This window comes from Gobio gobio, assembly GCF_949357685.1.
Source record: "Gobio gobio genome assembly, chromosome: 8".
NCBI lineage: Eukaryota > Metazoa > Chordata > Actinopteri > Cypriniformes > Gobionidae > Gobio > Gobio gobio.
The window spans coordinates 55,758,409-55,773,956 of NC_137114.1; the positions used below are offsets into that span (position 1 = coordinate 55,758,409).

A 15,548-nucleotide genomic window follows, 5' to 3' on the forward strand; every position below is an offset into this window, starting at 1 on the left:
ATCATGTACACTATATAACGTTACATAAAGCACAAAAACTTCGAAGGAATTACATTTGAAACTAGACTTCTGAGTAATACTGAAGATATATAAATTACAGCAACCCCTCCCCCTTTACCTTTCAGACACGGCTCATGTTTATAACAATAATCTTGGGGGGTGGACTCATTTAAAGTAATGTAGTCGTCAGGTTTTAGCCAGGTTTCTGTCAAACACAGCACATCTAGATTATTATCTGTAATGATATCATTAACAATAAGCGCTTTTGGGGAAAGGGATCGAATATTCAGCAACCCAAGCTTTATCAATTGTTCATCTGTATTATATCTGTTGTTTATTTGTTGGACATCAATTCAATTTTTACTGTTGAATGGTTTTGATGTTTTTTTGTATTTACTAATTCGGGGAACAGACACAGTCTCTATATGATAATATCTAGGTGAAAGAGTCTCTATGTGCTGGGATTTATCTGACTCCGGTGACGTGAGACAGCTAGCAGACGGTCAGTTTAGCCAGTTTGTCTGCTTCCTGACCTGGGCCCTAGTGAGTCAAGGTTTAGCTCTAAGACTATGTGCCAAATTACTAGAGAGAAGAGCGGAACCACCCCAGGAGGGATGGATGCCATCCTTCTTCAACAGGTCAGGTCTGCCCCAAAAACTTTTCCAATTGTCTATGAACCCTATGTTATGTTGCGGACACCACTTAGACAACTATCCATTGAGTGATGATAGTCTGCTAACTATCTCATCACTCCTTTAACAGGGAGCGGTCCAGAACAATAAACAGCTTCTGACATTGTACTAGCGAGTTCACACACCTCTTTAATGTTAATTTTGGTGATCTCCGACTGGCGAAGTCGAACATCATTAGTGCCGACGTGAATAATAATCTTAGAGAATTTACGATTAGCTTTAGTCAGCACTTTTAAATTTGCTTTGATGTCAGGCGCTCTGGCCCCCGGTAAACATGTGACTATGGTGGCTGGTGTCTCTATTTTCACGTTCCGTGTAATAGAATCACCAACGTAGTGTTAATTTCGTCAGACGAGACGAGACTAAATATGTTCGTCGACGACCTTTTTTTCCATGACGAAGACGAGGCGATGACGAGACTGCACCAATGACCAAAAACTCTGACTAAGACTAAATTAACAAGCATTATTGTTGACGAAAAAGGACGAGACTAAAATGTTTTGCATAAAATAAAAACTAAGATAAAATCTCTCTTTATTTTCGTCTACAATCGTCTCTACTTTTTATCATGAGAGAGAATATTCAGCTTTTCAAAATATTCCGAAAGAGTTGGCACTGTTGCTCGAGTAGGCTAGAGGTCTCTCTCATACTCCTCCTGTTGCTGTAAGCCTGTCATCTCGCGGTGGCGCACGTGGTCAGGTGGTCAACTCAATACTTCTAGCGCTGTGTCAATACATTTGAATGGCTTACTCCGCGTAAGTTACAGAACAGCTTCACTATACAGCTTCACTATACAGCTTCACTATACAGGTGTTTGCAGCAATTTTTGGTAAACAGTAGCCCACAGCATAGTGTGCATTGATTATTACGTCAGCCACATTTACAGTATCATTTTATAATGGAGAGTGATAGAGATGCAACATTGTTTACATTAATGTTAATGTTTTTCTTGTATTTAGCCGTCAGGTATTCCTTACTAATTAAGTCACACTTATACTCATTGATGGTCAAATGTGACCATACACCTTAACTATTTTTTAAAATAAATAGCCTATATTTTAGTTCAATAATATTTATTGAATATTTTGAGGAGATCTTTTGGTACTAAATACTATTTGTGCAATACTTATGGTCCATTAATGATCATTTCAAATATTTTCTTCTAATATTTTTATCATTTATATTACAATTAGTGCATTAATTAAGGTTAAAATGGAGAATTCCAATGCATATAGGCAAATTAGAGTTATTTTGTGGCTGGAAAAATAAGAATTTCCACTTGTAATGCCATTACCCACTGGGTGTCTGTATGGCTTTTTAATAAATATACATGTAGTCTAGTTGTTAAAAAAAGTATTGCAGATCATAACTGCTTACTTATTTGTGAAATTTTGAAATGTTAATAATAGTGAATAGTAAAGAATGCAAGCAAATATAATTTAACCCCAAAAAAGTTTAAAATAGTGTTAAAAGGCAAACTTATTTTTCCTTATATGTAGTATACTGTATTCCTTACAGTAGGCTATATACATATTAATTCATACTGAATCAAGATCGAAATCAATATTTGTGCCCATCGTCTCATAAGCTAATGCTGATTTTAGGCATCTATGCTGTAAATCAACCAGTTAGCTATGGTGTTGTGGCACATACATTATGCAGGTTATATATATTTTATGTAACTTATTTTGCCACAAAATATATTGAGTTTTCCTTTGACTAAAACTAGCCTAAAATGACGAGACTTTTAGTCAACTAAAACTTGACTAAGATACCTTGTGTTCTCTTTTGACTAAAACCACACTAAAATGACGAGACTTTTAGTCGACTAAAACTTGACTAACAAAAAAAGATATATGAATGACTAAATATGACTAAAACTAACAAGGACATTTGGCACAAGACTAAGACAGGGGACTTTTTAAAAAAAGGGGACAAAATTAACACTACACCAATGACTAGGGCACTTTCAACAGGATACTCAGTGGGTGCTTCACTGAGAGGGGAGAACCTGTTTGATGTTCTAACCGGAACGGAAAAGTTTTTTTTTTTTACCGCGACTATGCCGTCTCACCGTTACCCAGTTTCCCTGCTGCGGGGGCCCTGCAGCCGGAACTGAAGAATGTACAGAGTTCACTAAGCTTTTCGCATCCAAATCAGTGTCTAAAGCTGTTACATCCTCACTAATCTCAGATAAAGTAACACTGCATGAAAACACTGAAATCCGGCACTATCCGGGCATGGTATACTCCTGTGTAATTTGATGTTTACCGGATGTATGTGGGAAAAAGCGGATCAGAGTAACACGGAACAGTATATTTCCAGAAAAACCCGGAAACCTCACGTATGCGGACGTATACAGGAATCCGTGAAATTTCACGGACATATACAGCTGAAACACTGCTGGGTGTGCTAGGACTGAAGACTGTTAGGTGTGAAGAAGACCTTTCATATGTTAATGACTGACACTTGTGCTGGCTGTTCTCAGAAGGAGGGGGGCAGGGGAGCACTTCAGGATTGAGAATTATCTCTGGTCTACTGTAGGCTACAGCAAACAAGCTTTTTACACAGAAAAAATAATTCTTAAGGCCCTGAAACACTAAACTGAACTAGCAATGACTAAAGCCGACTGTGGGGTTGGTTCACGTTGCCTGGGTCTGAGCCAAACCATCAGAATGGTGTGTCAGGGCCTTAAAACCACTGCATGAAAAGAGTCTCTAAATCAAATATTTTTTATAAAAACAGTACAAAATAAAAACCCTGTCTGAACATATACGTTCACAAAAAAATCTGAATATGTAATGAAATAAACAAAGAAATGTAATGGAATTAACAAAGGATAATTAACCAAACATTTTAGACTATCCCCAAACAATTTTTGCAAAGTTTTACAAATTGTAGGCAATAATAGAATTAAATAAAAAGGAGATGAAATGTGGAAAATGAAAAAGTTTGTTTTAAAAACACCAAAAACTGATATGCTCAAAATAAAAATATGGAATAAAAAAGAGCAGGGATTCACTTGCTCAAGAAACACAGAAACACAAGCAGATCTTTCAGCTCTGCAACTGTTAACAAAAAGTGTCACTCCAAGATTCTTAACTTTAACACGCTGCAAAAGAGGGGCATTTTGAGGTTTGAAATCCACCACTCACAATAGATGTAGGTGCAACCAATAAGGTTACCAATAAAAATAAGGCAACCAATAAAAATAATCCTAATTTTACAGAAAAAAACGTCAGTTTTTTTACAGTATTTTCTTGTAATTTTGAATTATGTTTAAAACAATGTAAAATTACAAACAATATCTAAATAAACAACTTGACTGTTATTTTAAGGATTATATAATTAATGACAAATTACAGTAATTCTCATTTTTTTATACAGGAACATCACTGTATTATTTTTCTGTTTTCATAAATAACAAATTCATGCAAAATTACAAACAATATCTGTAAATTAACAACTGTAATACAATATTTAGCTCATTATATAAAAGGTTTATGTTTATGTCCATACTAACAATTTAACATTATTCTTTGTCTTTTTAAAGTAAATCTTATTAGTTTTATATTTACACTGTAAGAATAAAAACCTTAAAAAAAACAGCAGCTACAGCTGCAAAACAAAAACCGTAAAATAAGTCAAATATCTTAAGTCAAATAAAGTTAAAAAACTTCACAGAAATTTACATTAAACGTTTTAGAGAAAACACTATTAGTTTACAGATTTTTCCTTATTTAAATTAAGATATTTTACTTTAATTTTCTGTTTTACAGTGAAGGTGTATTTTTACATTCAAACTGGTTTTACATTCAATTCTGGATACAAATATAACAAAATATATAGCAAACTAAATATCAAACAATAATTGTTTTTAAAGAGTACAAATCTGCACTGCTCTCCAGGTTGAAACTTTCAAGCCTCTGCCCACACCACAAAACACCATTTGACCAATTAATTAAATATAACAGCAAATAAAAATAAATATACACATTTTCTAACTGTTGTTTAAAACAGGTTTTTTTCTATATTTGCCAGGCTATTTGCTGTCTTTCCGTGTTCTTTTGAGCGTGATTGGTCAATCTGAACGTCATCCAGAAATCTGGCCAATGACAGTGCGCGCCTTCCGTTTGAATTATACACCCGTTGTCGTTGCTCGTGGCTCGCGGGGACGCGACGCGATCGCGGCGTCTAATCTTCAACAGGACGGCTTCTTCTGTCCATTAATGGCATTGCATGGATCATTTTAAACCTGTTAAAATCTTATTTTGGACGAATTTTGATTGTGGGATGTCGACTGAGAACGAAAAAACATGAATACGAACAGACTAAGGTTTCAATGGCGGACAGCAGACGGCAGAAGGTAACGTAAACCCCTTTATATTTTTTCTACTGCTTATCAAGATATAACGTTAGTGCATTAAAGTCATATGCTAATCGTGATTAACTTACATATTCTGTTTCTGTGTTTTGTTGTAATACTGTTAAGCTAGGGCTGGGTGTTATGGCGATCTGATGATACTGACTATTGTTAGTGATTTTGCTGTAAACGTTAACATTACCGTTTTATATTGCGGAATGGGAATATAGCGTATATAACGCAGCACTGACTGTACTAAAACTTTTTGACATTTTGACAAGGAAACATGCATGAATGTAGAATAATGAACGGGACATGCATGTGTTAAAATAAGCCTCTCTCAGACAGCAGGCGATCCCGAAATCAATTATCTTTCTGTAAAATGCACACAATTATCTCAGAAACCTTGTCATGTGAGTATTCACTTGATTTAAACAGTCAGTTATGTCTTAAGTAAGTTAAACAGTTCAAGTTAACGTGGGGAAACCCGGATGCGTGTCATTCTGTGCATCCGTTCTTAAAGGGGCTGCAGCTTTGTCATCATTTTAATAAAACAAAAGAATAGAGAAGACCTTCTGCTTCTTTTAGAATCAAGTGATATTAATTAATTGAATATCATACAGTGAAGACTTTTAAAGCAGTATTATTCTGTAGCATTTTAATAAAATATCCATCAAAATATATATATATGGTGATATCGTTATTGTAAAATAAAATTTCTCATGTATGTATAATTATATGGTCATAATGCCCATCCCTACTGTCAGCTAGTTTTAAGATCAAGCTTGTCATAAAATGTAACAGAGCTTTGGAATGAATAATCTGAGATCATGTACACTTGTTCAACAGAGAGGACAGGAAACCACCATCCTTGGACTCTGAAGAATTATAGGCAAACCAGGATTTTGGATCTACTGTGAAGTTTTTGTATGGGCCTGGTGAGTATGTTTTGCAAGTCCATGTCCGTAAGTTGATAATTAATATTAATGTTTTATCAAACAAATTAATATTCATTTGTGTGTGTGCATGTTTCTTCCCCCCTCATGATCCAGAAGTTTTGGATCCATGATCCTGAAGAACTTTTACAGATGTTGACCCTGAATGTGTAAAAGGTAATCTTAAAAATGTTGTCATTATTTTAATATTCTCTGTTTTTTTCTGTAATGTAGACACATGCGTTTTCTGTGAAGTTGCTTTGAAACACTATCAGGGTTTTTTCTACATTGAAAATGTTTTGCCGGCCGCCAAAACAAATTTTTGTCCCGCCAAAGCCTTATTTGTTGAGTTATTGTGATTTGTGATTGATGTAGAACAGATAACTGCTGCGCTTGCGTTAACTGAGTGACAGAGAGAACGACCAGTGAGCTCATCCCTCGCTCGCACTCTCTCTGTCTTCAAAATAAGCATTCTTAGCTTTCTAATGTTTCACATTTTACGTTAATCAAAATCAAAAGGTCGGAAGACCGAATCCATGTTGCACGTGGCGCTATCAGACGATGTCTTCCTTTAATTACCGCTGGGTGTGAAATGCGCTCAAAAAACATTGACTGATTCTCTGACCAGCTGCATAAAGCATACTTTAAATAAACAGGAAACAAATCCTATCCGGTTATGAAGTGTTTTCTGTGTGTTGACAAATCTTTCGGGATGTTCTAAAGATGGGATTCACACACAACACGTCTGCTAATGTCCGATTCGCCACCTAATGACTCCTTTGAACTGAATCATTTTAAAGACTGGTTAGAACAACTGATCTGTCCAACACTGAACTAAAGAATTAGTTTAATAATTTACTCTGAACAACACCTGAAATGAGAACACAAGTGTGCTTACCCACTTTAGCAAGAGTGGATAGTAAGAATTATTTTTAATTATCAACAGTCTTTCAGCTTATTTATGTGGACAACAATGTGTAGTAAAATAAATAGCCTAAAATCATTTAGTTTAGACTGGAGTGAGGTGAACCCAGAACAAATTTGTTGTTAGCTAGCTGATTGTATATGGCAGAAAATTAGGCTATTTGTTCATTTTTTTAATACTATTTTTTAATATTGATATGATTACCAAAACAAACAATTATCAGTAAATAGTGTAAAAATGAGGAACAAAAACAGACATCAAGGTATCAAAATAAGATAAGCAAAAGTTACAAACTTTCTTTGAATTTATTTCAAATTTATTGTCAGTATTGCGCTTGCAGATCAAGTGGGTAGGGTATTTTTTTTTTACCGTGTGTGTGTGTGTGTGTGTGTGTGTGGATGACCATGTCTGTCAGCCACCACCGAAGACCATTTTTGACCCAGGAAAAACCCTGAATATGTATTGTGAAAAGCGCTATACAAATACATTTTAATTGAATTGTTTTACTTACTTTTATTGGCATTAACTATATATTATTCATGATTTATTTGGCAGGTTGCAAGATGTATTTTATTTTGTGAGACTTTGCTGAGGAAGTATTCTTTGGCTCTGTCTGAAAAGGCCCAGAAAAGAAACACTATGAAGAACATCACACAGAACCGTCAGAGAAAGAGACTGGTAAGTTAAGAAAGTGGTTAAGCAGTTTTCCCCCCAGAATGTTACTATACTCCTCTCTGAGTTTTAGTGGTTAATTTACTGTCATGTTTTGCAGTTGCTGGAGACCAGGTCCAGGGTTGCACAAACCAACACAGAACCTGTGGAAGACCGCAACTATAGACCTGATGAAGATGAAGATGATGCTGTTGTTGATGGAAGGCCAGTGTGGATGGTTAGGCTAGCTACTACAAACCAGACTAGACTGACCCACACTATGTGTCACATCACCAGCCCATCACGGCAGTTTGAAAAAATGTTCAAAACTCAAACAACATTGTGTTAGAGTTGGTCACAATTATTTTATAATTATAAATTTAATATTCAATTGTTCCATTTTATATTTTCTTTATTCCTATGTTTATATACTTATACTTTTATTGGTTCCCATGTATAGAACATTTACATATATTTTATATACACTTTTTAATTTATAGATTTCTTTGTCTTGTTTTATATTGTATACTTTGTATGTTTGTTCCTTTTTAGATGTCCATGTTGCTTTTGATCTCCACGTTTTGTATTGTTGTTCCTCTTACGTCGCCTTCCTTTAGAAACATTTTGTTCACTTATCTTTTCCCTCATTCATTTTAATGTATGTTTATAATGCTCTTTGTTCTTTTTATTTGGTTATATTGTTTACTTGGAATATTTATGTGTATTTTATTTACACTTTTTTTGTCTTATAAATTTATTGTTCTCATTTTATATTGTTTAATTTGTATATGTATTATTTTCCTTTTTATGTTCACTGTGTATTTTATTCCTTTACATCTCTATCTTTTAAATGCATTTTGTTCATTTTTTTTCCCTTTTTGTTTCTTTACCAATTCATTTTAACGTATATTTATGTTCTTTGGACTGTTTATATTTTTACATTTGTTCCTTTACATTTTCATCCCTTTTAAATACATTTAGTTCACTTGTTTTTGTTTCACCATTGTTTTAATGTTCGTTTATAATGCTGTTAAGAATGTTTTTTTTTTTTTTTTATACCTTTTTAATAAATATTTCAGACTTTCTCAAATTGTTATGTGTGTATTTTTCTTTTGGGAGGGAGAGGGGATTATTTTTTATATATATTATATATTAATGAGCAAAATCTGCATAGCTGGCCTATAACCAATCAAGTCCCTATGCTACAAAACCTAGCCCACCCTTAGCCTTAGAAGTAACCAATAAAGTCACTTGACTGGGTTTTCAATGCGTCCTGTCCTCCAATAGCAGTCTGGGTTTTGGGAGTGGTTTTTAAAAAAACAACCAATCCAGTTTGAGATGAAGGACCAATAGGGGGTGGAAGGCAAAGCTGTTTAGAGGTGTGAAAATGTCTCCTGGGAAAAACTTGATGGGATTATTTGCCATGGCAACAAATGGCTGTAGCATGGGAGTATACGGCCACAACATACATCCGATTTGGTACCATTTCGGATGAATACGGACATATACGGATCCATGGAATTTGACCTATCCGGCCAGTATACTCCTGGATTCTTCCGAATTTCAGCAGTGTATACAGGAGTATCCTGGTCCGGATACACCTTTTTTCATGCAGTGTAAGGATGCGTTTCTAATTCTGAAATCTTCTCCGTCAGCCTAACTATCTCCTTACATTTATCACATGTGAAGCCCTGTTCGCCAGCGGAGAAGCCTATACTAAACATGCAGCATGTGGTGCAAGTGACAATGACAGGAGATGACATGACTTACCGTGTTTGTTGATTAATACAACTTACCCCAATTGTTTGCTGGACACTATTTACTAATCCAACTAATGAACTCAGAGAGAAGGAGACCCGGGTGCAGAGATGACAAGCTAACAGGCTAACGAAATGCTAACGTGTGATGGTGATTTAGAATAAAAGCTAGCGATGTCAAAATTTAACGTGATAGGCAATATTTAAACAATTTATGGTGATGAGTAAGTTATTTTTAGCAGTAGAACAAAGAAGATATGTCAAAATAGAGATTCAAACGCAAGTAATGCTGTACAGAGCTACAACAGGCAGGAGGCAAACAGGAAACAGGAGCAATTGATCAGACAGGATCAGACAGATCAGACAGGAGTGTGACAGTGTGTGTCCGTGTGTGTGACTGTGTGTGTGATTGTGTGTTTGTGTCTGTGTCAGTATGTGTGTTTGTGTGTGTGTGTGTGTGTGTGTGTGTCCGTGAGTGTGTGTTTATAAGTGTGTGAATAAGTGTGTGTGTGTGTGTGTGTGTGTGTGGGCATGTTTTCGTGAAATATCAGGACACAAATGTGTATAATGACATGGGTATGACATAGGTATTACAAAAAGAGGGTGAAATATGAGGACGTTCCCCATGTCCTCACTTTTCAAAATGCTTATAAATCACACAGAACAAGTTTTTTTTCACAGAAAGTGAACTGCACAGTCTCCTGTGAGGGCTAGGTTTAGGGGCAGGGGCAGTGTTAGGGGATAGAAAATACGGTTTGTACAGTATAAAAACCATTACGCCTATGGAATACGCCAGACACACACACAAACACACACACTGACACACAGACACAAACATACATAATCACACACACAGTCACACACACGGACACACACTGTCATGCTCACACACACACACACACACACACACACACACACACACACACACACACACACACACACACACACACACTCTCTCTCTCTCTCTCTCTCTCTCTCACACACACACACAGTCACATACACACACTCTCACATACACACACACACACACACACACACACACTCTCTCTCTCTCTCTTTCACACACACACACACACACACACACACACACACACACACACACACACACACACACACACACACACACACACACACACACACACACACACACACAGTTGCACACATTGGGTTTCCATGTTTTATGGGACTTTCCACAGAAATAATGTTTTTATACTATTCAAACTGTATATTCTCTCTAATCCTAACTGGTGTATTTAAATGTGAACTAAGGAGTATTTATATATATATTTCACATTGACAGCATTATGTTATTTATTTATTTTGTTTAAGTGGTCATGTTTAGCTTTGGAGATAGACTTAATGTGTGTCATTGTTCTCTACAGGTTGTGGGATTGTGGTGTCACAGATGAAGGTTGTGCTGCACTGGCTTCAGCTCTGAGATCAAACCCCTCACACCTGAGAAAACTGCATCTGTCTGTGAATAATCTAGGAGACTCAGGAGTGAAGCTGCTCTCTGATCTGAGGGATGATCCACATTATAAACTGAAGACACTAGGGTAACAATAGTTTTTAACAGTTTCCATCATATTTTCATTTAAAGTTCAAATGGCTGTTTTACTCACTAGAAATAAAAGGAAATGTGTAGTGGAGTGTAATGTAATTTTTGCTGGTTCTGTATCAGCTGTCCATTGTGTGAAAGTGACCTTTCATGACCTTTTGATTTTGTAAAGTGACTCTGAGCATCAGATAGAAGCTATATTATCATGTTTGAGAATGAATTAATAAAGCATATCTAGTTAGTGCTTTCTTATGAAAAGATGTGACAGGCGTAATGTCTCATACTGCATATGTGACTGTGTGTGTGTTTTTTTTTAGGACTGACTATCAGAGGACAGTCTGATGTTCTTCTGATCATCTGATGGTGAATAAGGATCCACTACAGAGACTCACAGTCAACAGAATCAAAAGAGACTGAAGATACAGTGACTTCACTGTTATAAATTAAGACTTCATTTAGATTTCAACAATCCTCTGACAGACCTGATGAGGCGGCAGTGAAAAAACTTTTATTTCACAGTTTCTCATACAAATATTAACCATTTTATTTCTATAAACACAGAGTATAAACTCAAAAGGTCTGTGTTTTGTTACGGAGAGAATATAGAGCCTGAATGTGTTTGTGTTTGACCAGCAGAGGGAGACAAAGACTAATGAAAGATTCATTTACAAACACTGGAAGCTTGAGTGTCGTGTCATGAAATCATGTTTATAATAATAGTTGTTACATTTGTATTAATGTATTAAAGGGGTCATGTGATGCGTTTTCATGTTTTCCTTTCTCTTTAGTGAAGCCTATAAAAAACACAATGACCAAAGTGCGGTTCATCTCAATCTATTTGTTCAGCACTAGCTCATGCTGATGACGTTTATTCTTCTATACTAACGTGTGACGTAGCCTGAGATTCAATGGGTGTCATCATCGTACAGTCTACACACACGCCGTACCCAAGTTCATCAGATCCGTGTCGTTCAGTGTGATTTGTGATGATCTTACAGGATTGGTGAAGTCACACAGTCTGTAGCAGGAATAAAAGAGAAGGCAGATCCAGACCAGATGAAACACCTCAATCGGATTCTCCCTCACAGAGCTACGTCACTCGGGGGAAATATTAGCATAGTGCCGCCCAAATGCACACGCAAAGAAAGAAGGCGTGGCTTCAGTTGTCAGTTGTTGTCGCCCCATGTCGTGGAGACGCTGTGTGTGTCTGTGAAAGCAAAAGCACTTTATTTGGCCTTCTGAAAGTGGACACAATCAGGAATCAGTGGATCAGATTTATTTACAACACTGTCCCAGAACAGCACAACCCAAGTGTGTGTGTGTGTGTGTGTGTGTGTGTGTGTGTGTGTGTGTGTGTGTGTGTGTGTGTGTGTGTGTGTGTGTGTGTGTGTGTGTGTGTGAAGTGTATTTTACGGAGGACAGTTTCCTGAACCTGTGAGATCACAAGACCGGCTGTGCACAAAGACTATTGCTAAAAAATGGGGCAATTCCAGCTGTGAATCTCTTCTGAATCAGAGCATGTAAGTGTGTTTTATTATGTGTTAAAGTATTAGCATTGACTGTTCAATTGTGGAGTTTTGTGCAGTGTAGAGAAACACATTGTTTGTTGTTAGGTGGCCGACTCTCTGCAGCTGATCTCAGGTCAGCTGAACTCTGTGTTTGGAGCTTTGGGTTCACTGACCCCCAAACAGGCTCCACCCACTCTGACCACACCCCTACCACCTGTCCCCCTGGTGGGCGTGGCCTGTAAGCCCCTCCCCCTCACTGTCCAATGGACTCGCACACAGACTCAATGCAGAACCACTGGCCGGGCCGGAGCACAGGTGAGACTCTCACACACACACACACATTCACACACAATGGGAGAAAAGGTTTACTCAGAAATAATGAACAGAATCAAACTGGCTAAGTGTTTGCCATAAGTGTTCATGGGTGACCAAACGTCCTGCCCTGGCCCTAATATAACAATTTTCTATCCATACAGAGGGGGCATATTTAGAGAGACTTAAGAGACTTCATCTCTGGGCTTCGTGATCACTTTGACATGTTTGAGGGGAGAGCAAAGGAAACGTCACAGTGTCAAACATACCAAGCTAACACAGGTATGTTGTGAAGACGAAACCAGACCGGACCATATTCGGCGTAGCGGCGTTACAGTGGCACGTTACTGGATCATGGCAGGTACGTCCTAACGACCAAAATACCACGTTCACATTTATATATCCTTGTCACCTTTAGTCCGGGGAATGGAGACGTTTACGCTCCATAAACCTTGAAATCCATAGAGAACTGATAAAGTCATAAACATTTCATTCTCTGCTGTAAAAACTTCTCAGTTCTAATGATTATAGAGAAATGTATTGTTTTTAGTTAATACCTTTAGGGATGAATACATGTGTGTAATGGAGACCAATACAAACACCAATGGCCAAGAAACACTGCATTCAATGAATCCGCATTCATTCAGTGTGACTTTGTACAATTACTGAGCCAACACATTTTGAACATTACCGATTGTTTTTAACCTTGTAAAGTGTTGCCAAGTTATAGGGACACATCAATTAATTAATCAAACAATATAATTCATGTATAATGTAACCAATGATTATTTTTAATGAGTTATATTCACTTAGCTACCAGTTGCTAAACCTAAACAATATTACAATTATCAAAGATATATAGTCCTTGAGCTTCTCAGAGCTATAACACATAATAAAGAGTAAAGATATGTAAAAAAGCACAATATAGAGATTTCTAGCATCTCTCCTGCATTATTTGGCCCACCCAAAAATACATCAGCAGTTTTTTGTTGAAGAGAATGAGGGTGATGACTTTCTCAGGATCTGTCATTCCTGACTGTGTCCCGGTGGGAAACACTCTTTCAGACAGTGTTGAGGAGGAAGAGGGAGATGATGGAGAGCTGTGAGAGAAGAGGAAGAGTCTCTTTCTTAAGCTCTATTCGGACGGGGATTGTGTCTCACGTGGACGTCCGTAAAAATAAATATGCAGCACCTCAGAGATGAACTCGAGCATTCGGATGTGATTTATTCCCGGCGGAGGAGCGAGTTTTGTGATCGGGAACGCTGATCATGTGCTCAATAACATGATTGTGCTGTAAATGAAATGTCCTATGCTTGGTATAATAAGAATAAATGCATATTTAATATAATAATAGGAAAATAATATCCTAGTTATTATTTAATTATTTAAATCTGTGTAAAAATAGGAAAATATATAGACGCACATTATAGTTAAAATGGTTTTCTGTCTTGTATATTATCTCAAAATAAAGGATGTCACTTTATTCCACATGGAAATGAGCGGAAATAAGTGAAAACAGCCTCTTATTTACATGAGTAAACATAAAGCTGCGATTATTTTAACAGATATAATCTCTGCCGTAATAACAGCCCATTTCAAACGTTTACGTGCTTTTCTTCTCTTTATTTTTTGAGCGGTGATTAATTATATTCCTCTTGTACTTACCAGTAATTCAGTAATAAAAGTCTAGATCTTTAAAATGCATCCAAATGGCAGTGAAGCGCAACTGTACGGTGCTCTGCAGGGGTCAAAAAGTATATAAACAGTGAATTCTGAAGTGATATATTCTTGAAAACTCTGAGATGTGGATTCAGATGGCAATTAAATCACCACACGACCTTGTGTTTGTCTAAAAACAGGAGGTAATTCAGCCGGGGATTTTTACGCGGGTGATGGGAGGAAAAACATGGACATTCTGGATTCAGACGGCAATAAAATCACAGACTATCCCCTGTCAATGATGAAAATACCTTATGACCCCACGAGAAACAATTACCGGCCGAATAGGGCTTTACCCCATCAGCGGACGGCAGGGTCTTCTGAGGCAAGGACAGGAGGATGGTCTCATATATTCATCTGCAAACGGGAAGCTGAAAAATAAAAAGACCACTATTGTAGTCAGATTTGTTGCTTTTTGTTAGAAAGGTTGGAGAAAATGATGTCTAACTTACGTGTTCCTCCTCTTCCTCATCCCGAGCTGTCACCTCATCATCCTTCTCGGGCCGCCAATTATTATTTACAAAAGAGCGTTACATTTGAAGTGATGTTACAGGATCATAAATGTAATGGCTTTATTATAAGACAGTGATGACTCTGAGCTGATCTATACTCAAACACTGAGAAGGGCTGACAGTCTGAACATACACTTACAAAGTCAAAGATTCGTTCTGTGCAGTGGCTCTTATAGAGCCTTTGGGGTGTATTAAGCGGCCGCTGAGACACAAGCCGAGGGGAGAAGAAGAAACATGACAGAATGTGAGCGAGATGTTGCAAAAGTCTGTAGAAGGAAACATGCGTTCAGTTTTCAGTCAGCATTACATATCATATGGCAAATCAGAAATGCAGGAGGACTGCCTTTTTTCAAGATTTACACATTTCAATTAACAGCAAAAGTCCATCAAGCTGAATAATCCTTACATATTTTTACATAATGATTATTAATTTCAATCTGATGGGATTTTACTATTAAATGAAATGTGTGAATCTGAAAAGATCCTGCATATCTGATGTGCTTAAAGGTCCCGTTTTTCGTGTTTTTTTGAAGCTTTGATTGTGTTTACAGTGTGCAATATAACATCCTTCAGAAATACGTAACGAGTTCTGATTGTGCCAGCGGTTCCTGTGTT

The 15,548-nt window shown here is 37.0% G+C and overlaps 1 protein-coding gene across 1 annotated transcript in view; it reads left to right on the plus strand.

The window, feature by feature from the left end:
- The window catches only part of LOC307130416 (uncharacterized protein), a gene marked incomplete at its 5' end in the record, with an annotated part of 125,286 nt that extends 113,642 nt beyond the window's left edge, over window positions 1–11,644 (plus strand). The window contains 2 exons of the mRNA XM_079823380.1: window positions 10,706–10,879; window positions 11,199–11,644. Of these exons, the coding sequence (XP_079679506.1) occupies window positions 10,706–10,879; window positions 11,199–11,223 (199 nt within the window). The 3' untranslated portion in view covers window positions 11,224–11,644. The remainder of the gene's footprint in view (window positions 1–10,705; window positions 10,880–11,198) is intronic.
- Between the last annotated feature and the right edge of the window lie 3,904 nt (window positions 11,645–15,548).